General features: G+C 34.0%; 1 protein-coding gene across 1 annotated transcript in view; it reads left to right on the forward strand.

Annotated features, from left to right (window-relative positions):
• The window catches only part of LOC140444027 (fatty acid synthase-like), a 74,556-nt gene that overhangs the window by 56,294 nt on the left and 3,621 nt on the right, over nt 1–14,641 (forward strand). The window contains exons 17-21 of the mRNA XM_072535609.1: nt 2,135–2,563; nt 3,422–3,610; nt 5,997–6,136; nt 7,011–7,197; nt 10,763–11,403. Coding sequence (XP_072391710.1) covers nt 2,135–2,563; nt 3,422–3,610; nt 5,997–6,136; nt 7,011–7,197; nt 10,763–11,403 — 1,586 coding nt within the window. The remainder of the gene's footprint in view (nt 1–2,134; nt 2,564–3,421; nt 3,611–5,996; nt 6,137–7,010; nt 7,198–10,762; nt 11,404–14,641) is intronic.

Consider the following 14,641-nt stretch of genomic DNA (forward strand, 5'->3'; position numbering starts at 1 on the left):
TTCAATATAAACTTTATTTCAGATTAATAAAATAAAGTACATTTGATATTCAAATATCCTTACTTAATGTGATGAATGAAACTGTTTCGATGATGTTTTTATTATAATATCCTTCATAACTATGGGAATCTTTGTAAGTTTGACTCCCAAATCCCTTGATGCCTGAAGTTTGCTTCTGTATTTGATTTTAATGTAAGCATATGCGGAGAAAGAAGACTCATAAAGATAAGTCGATGTGAAACACACAAGTTTTTTCACTGCAACCTGAGTATACCTGCATTTAGCACTCTTCTTGGCTTCCTTCACGGTATTTAAGTTTTAAACTGCTATTTCGCTGATCTCAAGTAGATTTTAAAAAACTTCATTTGTCATTCCGACAGGTTTATTTTTTGGGTCGCACTAAAACTGGTCCATCATCCAGCTATATAAGTCGTCTGAGTCAATGTCAGGAAAATAGTTTACAATACTTTTTTTCAAACCTTGCAAATGAGCAATAACAATTTTAAAGAAGTTAAAGATTTTGTTATAACAAATTACTGTAATCGACAGAAATTTTGTAAACAATAACTGATGGAGGCATTTTTTGCCACCACCTTTATTTTAGACACCGCCCCTCTAATTTTACCAACCATTACAGCCTCTGCATCACTGCAAATATCTACACATTTACTCCACTCTATATCATTGTTTTCTTATATACTCGTGGATAGCCTTAAAAATGTCTTCACTAGTGGCATAACTTTAAGCTCTTCACACATAAGGAGTTTTTCTTCAATTTTTATTCCGAATGGAAACCTCACAAACACAAGCAGAAGAGCAAGTCCAGCAACGTAGGTACTTTCATCAAGCTGTAAACTGAAGAATTCACAAGTTTTTAATCTATTTATAAGCTCTCTCTCTCTACAAAGTCTGAAATAGTGTGAATTCTCTTGCTTATAGTGCTGTTTGACATCTGCACATTATCAATGTTCTTGGTCATATCTGGATCTAACATGCATTGCACAACAACCTTCAAGCAAGATTTAATCAGTTCCTCGGCAATGGTATGGGGTTTTCCAGCTTTTGCAATGTGCAAACCAACAATAAATAATGTTTCAGTGGCGTTTTCGTTTTCATTTTTGCAGACTCTTTCCATCATGCATGACCCTGCCTGAAGAGTTGAAGCACGACGTTTGAAGGTTTCTTCAGCCTTATCGGCTAAACCAGGATGATTCCTCTCCAAATGTCTTTTTAATTTAGATGGAACCAAGCACCCATTAGCAACAATGTTGTGACAATTAACGCATTGGCCTTCTGGTGCCTGTTCGTTGCCAACTTAAATAAAGCCATATAACGTGAGATAGCTAGGATCATATCTTCTTATTTTTCCCCGACTTTCGTTTTGGTAAGGAACCTCCTTTCCACAAATTGAGGAAGAAAAATTTGGATGAGCTGGACTCGAATGGATCTTGTGGACATTTGCATATTCTCCATCCCTGCTAGTTGTCACTGAATCAGTTGATTCAGATGCTTCAGTGACTTCACTTCATCTCCTTTTCAAAGACCCAGATTTCAGCCAATTTTCCATTATTCTGGAATGAAAAAAATATCACTAATAAAAGAGAGCAAAACATTGCCAACAATGAAAGGTATTTTCCAACTGTAATAGTGCAAGACATATTTTATGGCAAAAATAGCGACAAAAATACATAATATTATACATATTAATTCCAATGAATATAAGTACTTTACGTCGTCACTTTTCTTCTGTAGTTATATATAAACTTTCCAGTTTGAAATCTAACTGTAATTTTTACAAAACTCACTTATCGGCTGCAAGACTTAAACTGTGGAATGAATGCAGGTAGCAGTTGCGTCGGTAGAATTCGGTTGTTTGTTTCTCGGTCGCCATCGAGAATACACAAGTACAAATTAATAATCAACATGTTTCGATTGGACAGTGGCGCAGCAGCCGGTTGCTAGACTTGTCTTAAACGTTCCACGTCACCCTTGGCAAATGCTTGAGGCACCCCAGGGTGCCGCGTCACCCACTTTGAGAACCTCTGTCAGAGACAATATTAAAGATATTTCATACTTTTGTTTACCCATGGTATTAACAGGGTAAAAATTGAAAATAATTTTTTAATTTTTTTAGGTATCACGTATAAAGTGGTAAAACCTCTACCATCTATTGTCTTCAACGCTACAGAAATAGAAACCGGAATAGACTATTCAGAAAAAAGCAAAGAACTAGTTCTAATAAAACTTCGCGGGGAAACATCTTCGAAAAAAGAGAAGCTATCAGTACATCCAAAGGTGTCTTTTAAACCTAATAAGACTTATATCATAGTCGGCGGCTTAGGTGGTATTGGCTTAGAATTGACAAGCTGGCTAATTAAAAATGGCGCTACAAAGATAGTTTTAAATGGACGTAGAGATGTTTGGAATGGTTATCAAGCACTTTGCTTTAAAAAATGGTCGCAAATCAAAGACGTTATTGTGCAGGTTGATTTAAATGACACCACTACACTAGTTGGAGCGGAAAATCTTATTAATGCTGCTTACAAGCTAGGTCCAGTTGGAGGTAGGCTGTCTCTTTTAAATAGGTTTACATATATTTCTATTCAATTTGTATATTTGATTAAATTACCTTTTAGAGTTTATAACACAATAAAAGGTGGACAGTGTTTGAGGTGAACAAAATGAACGAGGACGCGTTGCTTAGAGTCGGGGAGATATAGGGGTGGTTGTTACAATCTTCTTACTGCAAAAAAAATTAAAGAAAGAGAAAATTAGAAGATAATAGCTTTTACCGAAAATTATATTATAAATCGAAAATTTTAAGTAAATAAAACAAAAAAAATTATTAAACAAAGAAATGTTTTGCCATAAAGTGTGTCACCAAATTCTTTTTTATATAGTTTCTTTGAATTCAAGAAAAGAAGACGATATATATAAAAGATAAAATTATTAATTATAGAACAAACACTTACAATAAAGAATGTATTAATCAAAATTCATATATAAATTTGCATACACACTGTGTGAGCTAATTTTTGGTGGTAACATCTGCGGTTTATCATCTGTTTCAGAATACTCCGCTATGATCTCTTTAAACGATTAGTCTCGATGTCATTAAATTAAATGACAAGTATGGAATAATAAAAATTGTAATAGTTTGTAAATAAACAACAAACAAAATAAACAATGTAAATAACCGCCCAACCAAAACATAGTATTTTATATTTTAAAAAGCCAGCTTGCCTGCGTAGCTTTTGCAGTTTTTTAATTCCAAAGGGACCAGGTATTGCTTTTTCTACTGAAATATCAGTCTTATATCGTTTCTTTGTGTAATATATAAATTGAATAATTTATTTAATTTCTTTTATTAATAAAATTTTAAAATTTTGAATTAATATTTGATAGTACATATTATTTTCAGGAGTTTTTAATGCGGCCATTATTTTACAAGATGCCAATATAGTAGATCAAACGCAGGAAAAATTCGAGGCCGTTTTTAAACCAAAATATATTTCTGGCCGGAATATGGACACAGTTACAAGAAAGTTTTGTCCCCAGCTGGATCATTTTGTTGTGTTTTCAACAGTATTCGCGGGCAGAGGAAATATAGGTATATAAAGCAATATATTATATTATATTAAATTCATAATTTTGTTTCTGATAGAGTTTGAAAAAATCACAAAACACCATATTTTATTGGTGAAATAATTAGTCCTTTTAGGGCAAATTGATCGGTGTAGGATTTAGCTATCCTTCTTTAAGTACATTAGGAAATGGGGGAGGAAATATGTAAAAAATTCTATTCAATCAATTTAAGTGTGTGTGTTTATTTGGCAGAAATTATCTGCAGCGAGGTAATTTTACAAAAATGTGCGTTTAAATGAGAGACAATATAAATTTTGATTATAGTTGGTTGTGGAGATCAATTGCGCTGTGAACAAGAAGTGTGCGAATTATTTGATGACAAATATCCAGAAAAAAGGATTAATCAAACACTTTTAGTATAGTAATCAGGAAGTTTGATACAAGTGGGAACATCATATAATTTCCCAGATTAGGACGGTTAAGGAGGATGAGCGAAATGTTATATTGGAATGTTCTATTGAGCGTTGACGAAAATATTCGCTTTTCAGGTAATAATTTTAGGTTGTCAAAATGGACAGTTCACCAAAAACTTAAAAAATGAAAATTGTTATTCCTTGAAAGTCAATATCATGCAAAAATTGTGTGCAAATGACTTTAATTTCTCTTTCAACATCATCACAAAGGGATTTTTCTGTTTAACAATTCTAATTAACTGTACCCAGCCGTTAAGATGATTTAATTTTAAATCGGTTTTTTTCTTGGCCCTTTCAATAACAGAGTGGTCAGTATCACAGTCCATATGCGTATGACCACTAACCAAAAATTTGTGGTTGATCTTCTGGTTTGCTTCTTGATTAAAAAAATGAAAAAACATTAATGCAACGACATTATTTTTATTCTGTCCACCACACGTATTGTAAAAAATGATAAAGCCATGAGGTGATTTCATTGCCTGTCCTACCAGATATGGTTTCATCCCACAAGTAGCAAATTGCTTTGTCTGGTACCATGTCATGCACCGTGAGATTAATGTTCCACAGCTGCCGCTTGTAGAAAGAAACTGCGGTTGTGAGGTAAGGGGTAGGCAGGCACTGTTACAAGTCAAATGCACAAAGTTTCTCTTAGGGACAATTTAATATGTATACATAATATGTTATACATAATATGTATACATAATATGTTATACATTAAAATTGTCACATTTGTCCTGCTTTGGTTTTTTAAAAGCTAAACTTAAATCACGAAAGATTGTAGTGTAAATAGTTAGGCAAACGGAAGATCGTCCTTCCTTATACAAACACAACATTTTTGAAATAGTCAAATTGGACGGTAAAATTTTTTTATTGGTTTATTGGTCGAATAGTGGCTCTCGTAAGTGGGGAATGACAAAATATGAGAGTTGAAATCCTGCAAATATTTTAAGCTACATTTACTTAAAGGCGAGGACATACCTCGATGGTATTTTTGTGTTATACCACTTGCAGAATTGTTCTTTTTTTTCTATTACTAATTGGACAAAACCTTTTGTTTCGCACAATATTTTTTGGAAACAATCTCTGCATACTTTTACTTTTTTTTATCAATAATTAAATGGTACGATCAACAGCATGACCTGTCTTTTTTTGGATTATTACTATTTTTTTAGTATTTTTCTTATTTATTTCTATGAAAGAACCAACGTAACTGGCCTTCTTATTTCCACTTCCTAAATTCCAATAGTTTTCGAAGCAAACTTCTTTATTATTTTCTTTTAAATGATTTTAAAGTACCCATTAGTCTTTCAGAAATTATTTTTCAATTTTCGGTTAAATATGATTTCCTTAATTTCTCAATTTTTTGTATTCAGTTTTCTGACGTCTGAATCCCCTTTTTTAATATCTTTTTCCTCATTATCAGTTCTTACCTCAACAACTTCAGTGTTACATGAATTGCTTTCATTGTTTTCTTCTTGGCCCAGATTTGTATTTTTGGTCTGCTTAGGGATGAACGTTCCTTCATCTGACGAGCTGGAATATCCAAGATGTGGTAAATAATTCCAATCACAAATGCTATTATCTGAATTGAAATCTTCCAGCACATTAACGGCAACGATATTAAAAGCTGGTGATGGTGACGATATTAAAAGTTTTGCAGAAATCTAAATAAGTACCTTACCTTGCATTAGATTACTTAACCTTAACTTTGACAAATAAAACCTAAACTTTGTAAATATAACAAAAAAGATTAGGTTTGCAACACAAAAAAATTTAAATTAACTATAAAAATCGACCTGTTTGGGTTTTTCCAAACTGTGTCAAGAACAACATTATAAATTTTAAGATTACTTTTGGGACAGACTTATACTAATGCTGTTACTCCCATTACAGTGCTTTCATTTGTCATGTATCTTTAATTTCATATTTTTATTTTAGGTCAAACTAATTACGCCATGGCCAATTCGGCGCTAGAGAGAATGTGCGAAAAGAGAAGAAGTGAATCTCTTCCAGGTTTAGCTATCCAATGGGGACCAATGGAAGTGGGTTTTTTGGCAACAACCGACGTGGAACAAAAAGTAATGTATTATATTAGTTATAACGATTACTATAATACTCTAGAATTTTTATTTCCCTTTTATGCGTTTTCTTAAATTATTTTTAACATCTATAACCGAAATAGATATTTGCCGTTAAAAGCCAGAGAAAAAGTTTCCTTCTCTAGGTGCCATCTTTCCTACACCAATTGAATGGTATCTAGTTGGCCTGTTTTACATCTTCCATTCACTAATAGACAAGTTATTTATTTCTGACTGCTCTTCTGGGTCATCTTTTTTTTCGCCTATAAAACTCTGATTGAACACTTACATCTGAATCTTCATATGGATTATCTCTTTTTTCCGGTGTCTACGTAGTTATTGTATTCCAATGAGTAGGAACTAAATGCTCTTAAGCACTTAGCAGTTCGCATTTAGACACAATTCCAAAACCATAATCCTCTAGAGTTCGCCAGCGCTCTGTAACATCGCTTAGACAACAATTTTTTTTCATGTAAAATGCATTCCATGGACACGATAGTATTAGACCCCGAGACTGGAAACATGCAATTCTTTCAAAATTGTAGGTATTGACTGTGATGTATGTTATCTCAAATTCTGTCACTTCGGCTCGTTATATTAATGCTCAACATTTGGTTTTCTCTTCATTGACTTTAAGCCCAACAAGTTATCTGTTGTAAAGAATGTAACACAACAAACGATATACAGTGTTTGAGATACACAAAATATAGCTATAATAAAAAATTATCATTAACCAAAATTCATATATAAATTTTCAAACACCCTGTGTAACAGATTTAAAATAAATTACCTATTAAAATGTCAATTAGAGAATCTCAAATAAATCACGTTCACTGAAAGTTGAAAACATGATTTTATACATTTTATGTTTTAGAATCTGCTTAACTTGGTTCCACAGCAAATTAATTCCTGTTTGGATACGTTAGAGAGATTTATGATCCAAAATGTTGTGGTTGGATCTAGTGTAATTTTAGCCGAGGAAAGCAAATTAGAAGGAGGCAAAACGACTCAAAAAACATTATCAGGCTCAATTGCAGATATTCTTGGCATTACAGATCTTGGTAAGAACTATAAAAAAGCTTGGATTACATTTATACTTTTTACCTTACTTAGTAGTATTTGTTTAGTTTGGATAACCTAAAACTCAAAAAAAGTTGATTAAATGGGGTAAAGTAGTAGTATATAACCTAGAATGTCAGATGTGTATTCTTAGGTATATAGTCCCTCCTACGTCTTGTGTATGTGTTTTTGAATTATTTTTCCTAACTTACCTATCCTATTTTATTAGATAACCTATTCTAACTAGTTCACATTAGTCCAGTTCCAGTCCAGTAGAATCCTTACCTCTTTGGTTTCTCTATGCAAGAACCTTGCGGATACGTAATCATTTTGCAGACTTATATTCATGCTACTGATCCATTTGTTAGGACTGGTATGATGATGTTTGCCATTGTTAACTTAGTTTTTAGGCTTTACGTGCTATTTTTTTCCACAAGAGGTCCCAACGAACTTCTTTTTTGCTCTTAGGGATATCGCTGTTTACCTTAGCATACCTAAGTATTTTGCCTGATGGGACTATATATCTATACGTTTAACATCCTCACTTACTGGTCTGAACTTTTGACTCTTTTTGGAACATGACTGCCCGTGATTTCTCTGTGTTTACTACGATTTTTCTTTGAGTGTCATTAGCATATAGACAGCATAATTCGCGAAGTGATTGATGGTTTGTGTGTGTTTGGTTTCTGCAGTATATTTAGTATATAGAAAGGGCAGTACTCACCTCTACGGCACTGCATCCACTATAATTTTAACTTCAAACAGGACGTTTTCCTTGCTGTATCTAACTTAGCTTACAGTATTTCTTCTGTTTGAATTTCTTTGTGATGTAGTTGGTCTTAGCTTTTGCAGCTCACCACAGTGTTTAGTTCTGAAACCAAATTGTACTTCTGGTATCGTACCTATTGTATCAGACTATTTTTTAAGCTAGCTAGCATTATTCTCTCTGCAACCTTGCTTATTGATTATAGTAAGCTAATTGGTCTATAGTTTTAAGAGAATGTTATATTTTTTCATACTGTCCGAAGCATTATCACTGGTTCTTTTTTCCATTTCTTAGGAAATCTTCTTAGTCTGAGTAACGCATTTATGATTTGGATGGTGTGTACGATCGCGTTCCTGTGCAGATTTCTTAGTGTCCTGTTAGTGACCTTATCTGGTTCTGATGTAATTGTGGAATAAGTTTTTCTTAAAAGATCTTCTAAAATCTTCTTTTTGTACTCGTTTTTCTTCCGTTACTGTGCTTCTTTTAATTGCATTTAGTATACGTATATCCAATACTGCGAATTTTCCTTCCAGTTTATTAGCAGTGATGATTGTTGGAATTGCTCAAATATTTTGACTGACTTTTCTTTTAAATATTTGCCAGTTTCTTTATTGGTATGTGCGGAGTGGATTTTGCTGCCACCCTTCGATAGTTAATACGATTGGGATATACTGATTATATTGTACAGTATTTCTAGATTGTGCAGAATTGTTATGTCTAGATGTGTTGGTAGATGTACATCTCCTTCTGAGAAGAAAGTTGGTTCTTTCAGTCCTATTACTACTCTGTTGTTTTTGCCTTCTAGGCCGTCACATAGTATTTTTTCATTCTTATTTGTTCTTCTCTCGTGCCAGTTTTAAGGTCTTGCGATTAGATTATCTATTATTATCGTTGGCTCTTCTGTGTCAAGGACAGCATTTCAATCTTTGTTGTATATTGGAACGTATGGTCTCAAGTAGTGCCTCCTGCGTTTATCATTTCTCTGTAGATCTTATATCCTGCAATTTTCATTCTTATGTTTTGCGTCATCTTCGTTATTTTTATTGCTATGACATCTGGAGTGTGTCGGTAAAGATAATATTTATTATGGGAAAATTAAATGTCTGATGATGTACATCAGGAAAGATAATATGTCTTAATTATAGTCTAAACATTTGATTGATTAGTTGCAAGTTTGCAACAATATATTTTTTATTTTTGCATTAACATTTTCCCATATACTCTGTCAGTATATGATATTTTGCGTTGATTTTTCATTCTAGTTAGTGTTTTTCTTCTATTTTCATTTTTCTATGTGTAATGTTATAGACACTACACATAGTGTTCATTCGAACTTCTCATCAAACACTTTATACACTACCGAGCATAAAATTAGGGTCACCCCGTAATTTGAATATAATTTAGAAATTATTATTCTGTTTTAACTATTTTCGGTTGTAACATATTTACTAACGGATTGCTTAAACAAAACAACGTTTTTGTCGTTTAAAGTTTATTAAAAATAATGGAAATGAAGAATTTTCCTTTGATATAATAAATATTGAAAAGGGACAATTTTAATTTGATGTGCTTTTTGTTGAAAAAAAAACAATTTTAAGAACTTCAGTATCGAGTATTTCCTCCTCTGGCAGTGATAACAGCTTGCAAACGACGAGGCATGCTTTGGATCAGATTTTGGATCACATTCTGTGGAAGATTATTCCATTCTTCATATCCAAGCTCTCTCGAATTTCTGGGGGCCGGCACATGACTCCGTAAACGTCTCTTCATCTCATCCCAAACATGTTCTATGGGATTGATATCTGAACTAAGAGCAGGCCAAACAAATCGTGTGATTTGAACCTCGTCAAGATACTCAGTAACTATCCTAGCAGTGTGGGGCCGTGCATTATCATGCATAAATGTTACGTCGTCTTCAAGAATAACCATAAACGGTAAAACATGGTCTTCCAGAATCTGTGTCAGGTACCTATGCGCTGTCAATGTCCCATTCTCGATAAAGACTAACTCCGTGCAAGCATCAAACGATATGCCTCCCCATGCCATAGCTGACCCTCCACCAAATGAAAGACGCTCGGCAACACATGCTTGAGCATATCTCTCGAATGGACGTCACCACACTCTTACACGTTTGTCTGAGCCCGTAAGACAGAATCTCGATTCATCGGAAAACAATACACGACTCCAATCCTGCATTGTCCAAGCCAAGTGTTCTCGTGCAAAATTCAATCTGGCAATTCGGTGTTCCCGGGAAAGCGGCGGTCCAGTTACTCTAGTTCGAGAAGATAAACCAACAGCATGAAGTCATCTCCTAACTGTCCATTCACTTATGTTTACATTTCTCACTTCTTGCAGATGATTTCGAAGAGAAAGTGCCGTGACTGTTCGGTTTCTCAAAGCACTAGAAACGACAAAGCGGTCATCTCTAGCTGTTGTAATCCTGAACCAGGTCTTCGAGTAAGCAGACCGGTCTCTTCGTACCGTTGCCATACTCGTTGCACACTCGAGAGACTTACACCAACGTTTCTCGCAGTTTCGCGCTGACCGTGGCCATCTTCTAACGCCGCCACAACTAGTTAAAACAGAATAATAATTTCTAAAATAAATTCAAATTACGGGATGACCCTAATTTTATGCTCGGTAGTGTATAATTGAGCGAAATCATTTCTTCTATCTATTTTCAATTATTTCGTTTATTAACTATTCATATACTGTGTTCTTCTTACAAATTGATTAGATTTAAATAACAATAAACAAAAGAAAATATGTCAGTCTCATATCCATATTTTTTTTTCTTTTAGATTCAGTAAATAAAGATTTAAGTCTTTCCCGTCTAGGACTTGATTCTTTAATGTTAGCAGAAGTTAAGCATACTTTATATCGTTATTTTGAGCTAGATATGGGAACAGAAGAAATAAGAGGCTTAACATTTAATGATTTAATAAACCTACATACAGATAGAGATAAGTCAAAGACGTATGTAAAGTCAAAAGACTTTCCACCTCCACTATTATCGAAAAAACCTATAACACAAATCAAAGAAGTTAATGGTAGTAGCAAAACAATATTTATAATACACCCCATTGAAGGATACATACACTATCTTAAACCATTAGCAAACCTTTTAAATACGACAATTTTTGGTGTAGAATGTACAAGAGAAAGCAATTTTAGTACAATTAAGGAAAACGCCCAATACTTTTTAAACTACATAAAAGAAATTCAACAAAAAGGACCATACTATTTATGCGGGTATTCCTATGGAGTAAGTTTGGGTTTGGAGATAGGTATTCAGCTCGAAAGAGAGGGAGAAACCGTGCAACTTCTAGCTATAGATGGCGCACCTGACTATTCCAGAAAAATATTTTCAAATTGTGGCGATATGGAACAGAAAATCTGTAGACTATTTCCTTCTCTTTTTAAAAATGTTAACCTTGATACGGTAAGTATTATGTTGTTATACCCGAACCATTACAAAAGTCATTATTAAAATAAGGTAAGCAATTTCAAACGATTACCTTAGCATCTTCTCTTCTTCTTTTAGTATCCTCTCCGATTATCGATACCACTCTGGAAGATTTCGGAGCCAGGATGTTCTAGTTAGGTTTGGGCCTTTTCTTCCGGCGAACTTTCCCTGTATTGTAAGGTGTAGAAGGTTATACCTCTCTGCATGTCTCATTACATGACCGAAATATTGTAACTTTTGAATTTTTATTAATTTTGTTATTTCTGTGCTCTTTTTCATTCGATGTAAAACTATTTCATTTCTTATTCGATCAACTCAACTTATCTGTAATATTCGTCTTCAAATCCGCATCTCAAAGGCCTCAAGTTTTTTGATTAGTATTGCTGTAAAAGCTCAGCTCTCCATGCGATACAGGAATGTGAAGAATATGTAGAAGCGTATTAATCTCATTTTAAGGTTTAATGTAATATCTCTATTATTCAGAATTTTCTTAAGTTTATAGAAGGCGACTCTGACTTTTTCAATGTTTATATCCCAGCTATCGCTGGGATATTATAACATTGGCGCCTAAATATGTGATATTGTGGATTCTTTCTAACTCTATTCTATATACTCTGATGTTCATTGGTTGTGACTCTGTTTTGCTGACAACCATAAGTTAATAGCAATTTCTATAGACATACAGTTTAAGTTAAAAATTTTATTGTCAATAATTTATTTTCTCTTTTTTTATTATTTGGGTCTTTTCGGAGTAATATTATAATTTGTTCACTGCTAGAACAATAAATAACTTATTTCTAACCTCAACATACCTAATTTTGGCCAAGCGAAAGTTTTACTCAGAAGTATTTCTATAGTTTTTATTAGGCATCGACTTTTTTAGGAATAAGGAATGCTAGAGCCAACAGATTGGCTCAATTTTGTCCAGAAGAAAACCTGGCGATTATGAACACATGGTTTTGATTACCACCCCGTAGACTGTATATCTGGAGGTCACCACAGAAAAATGAACAAAATTCCATTAGAAATCAGATCGACTCTATTCTAACCAATTTAATATTTATAAATTCCATTGTAAGCGTTAAGACTTTTCCTGGAGCAGATGTCCCCTCAGACCACAACCTCCTTGTCTCAAAAATAAAAAAGGATAAAAAAGATAATAAAATCAATAAGTTCTAAGGTGAATGCTCAATTACTTAAGAGAAATGAAATCCGTGCTGAGGCTTCAACTCGTATCAATTACGAAATGAGGAAATTAACATCAGAAATGACAAACACTGAGAATGTGAACATTATGTGGAGCGATTCTGTTATAAAAACACAGAAATAAACTCTACAAAAGAAAACAAAAAGCCAAAAACCTTGGACGACTCGAAGAAATACTGGACAATTTAAGTGCAATAACTATAGTTTTTAACAACATATAAAAATCTGGTGAGATACCTACAGAATGGCTGCTATCGACCTTTGTTCCGCTAACAAAAACCAAGAACCCCAAACACTGTAATGACTGCAGATTAATCAGCTTAATGTCACACTTATTAAAAACATTTTTAAAGATTATACATGCAAGAATATTCAGAAAGTGCGAAGCGGATATGAGTAATAGACAGTTTGGCTTTCGTTACGGCTTCGGAACAGTGGAAGCTCTATATAGTTTCATAACTCTTGCCCAAAAATGTCGAGACCAACAAAAAGATCTTTTCGTTGCGTTTATAGACCATGAGGAAGCTTTTGACAAAGTTAAACATAACATTCTCATGGAATGTCTAAAGAGAAAACGACTCGACAAAAATGACATGAACATAGTGAGAAATCTCTATTGGAACCAACAGGCTGTGGTAACATTATATGGAAATAGCACGGATGCGCAACAGATAAGTAGAGGAGTGAGACAGGGCTGTGTACTTTCACCATTACTATTTAATATATATTCCGAAGAGTTATTTACGCAAGCACTTGAAAACAGTACAGAAGGGATCACAATAACATCCGTTATGCTGACGATACAGTCATAATCGCTGAAAGTTAAACAGATCTGCAGACGTTACTAAACACAATTTGTAATACTGGGGAGAAAAAAAGTGGATAAAATGTGATACTTAGGAGTCTGGATTACGGAAGATCTGAGTCAAAAGATGAGGAAACTTTTGAGTAACCAAAGATTCAATCTGCAAATCCGATATCGGATAGTAAAATGTTATATTCAAATACCTAGGGTTCATAATCACGAAAAAGGCAACAACAGAGGAAGAAATTACACAAAGATTAGGACAAACAAGAACAGCAATCCGACAACTTAACTCAATATGGTGGGATAGACACCTAAATATGAAGACAAAAACGCAGATTTATAAAACATTAGTGCGAAGTATTATGACATATGGGGCCGAAAATTGGATCATAAACAAGAAAAACAGCAGTAAGATAATAGCAACAGAGATGGAATGCCTGCGAAGATGCTGCAGAGTAACAAGAATGGATAGGAGAAGTAATGACGAAATAAAGCAAAGAACATCAATAGAAACAGACATACTAACATATATAGAACAAAAAAGACTAAAGTGGTATGGACATGTAAGAAGAGCTAGCGACAGCAGATGGATAAAAAGAATAACCGAATGGAGCCCCATAGGAAGGAGCAAAAGAGGACGACCCCGAAAATCCTGGAGGAACGAAGTAGACGACGCCATGAGTAAGAGAGGACTAAACGATGGAGAATGGAACAACAGAGAGAGATGGAAACGGTTGAGCGAGGGAAGGCAGTGAATACTGTAGAATCCCTAAATATATATATATAAAATGTTATATCCACTCTATTCTTCTTTATGGTGTCAAAGCCTGGACTGTTAATGTTGACTTAATGAAAAAACTGGAAGCTTTTGAGATGTGGCTTTTTAGAATGAGGTGGCTTTTTATGAGAATTTTGAAGATACCATGGACCGATCATATTACGAATGAAATGGTGTTGCCCAGATTGGGAAGAGACAGAGAACTTTGACCACCATTAAAAGGCGAAAGACAGCATATTTGGGACACATACTTAGAAATGATAAGTACGAGTTGTTGCAGCTGATTATGAAGGGTAAAATCGAAGGAAAAGGGGTCCTCGTAGACGACAAATACCCTGGCTAAAAAACATTCGCGACTTAACCAAGTTAATCACACAGACGTTATTAAGAAAAGCAGAAGATAGAGAGGAATTTGCAATGGC

Source organism: Diabrotica undecimpunctata, chromosome 6 (genome assembly GCF_040954645.1).
Source record: "Diabrotica undecimpunctata isolate CICGRU chromosome 6, icDiaUnde3, whole genome shotgun sequence".
NCBI classification, from domain to species: Eukaryota; Metazoa; Arthropoda; class Insecta; order Coleoptera; family Chrysomelidae; genus Diabrotica; species Diabrotica undecimpunctata.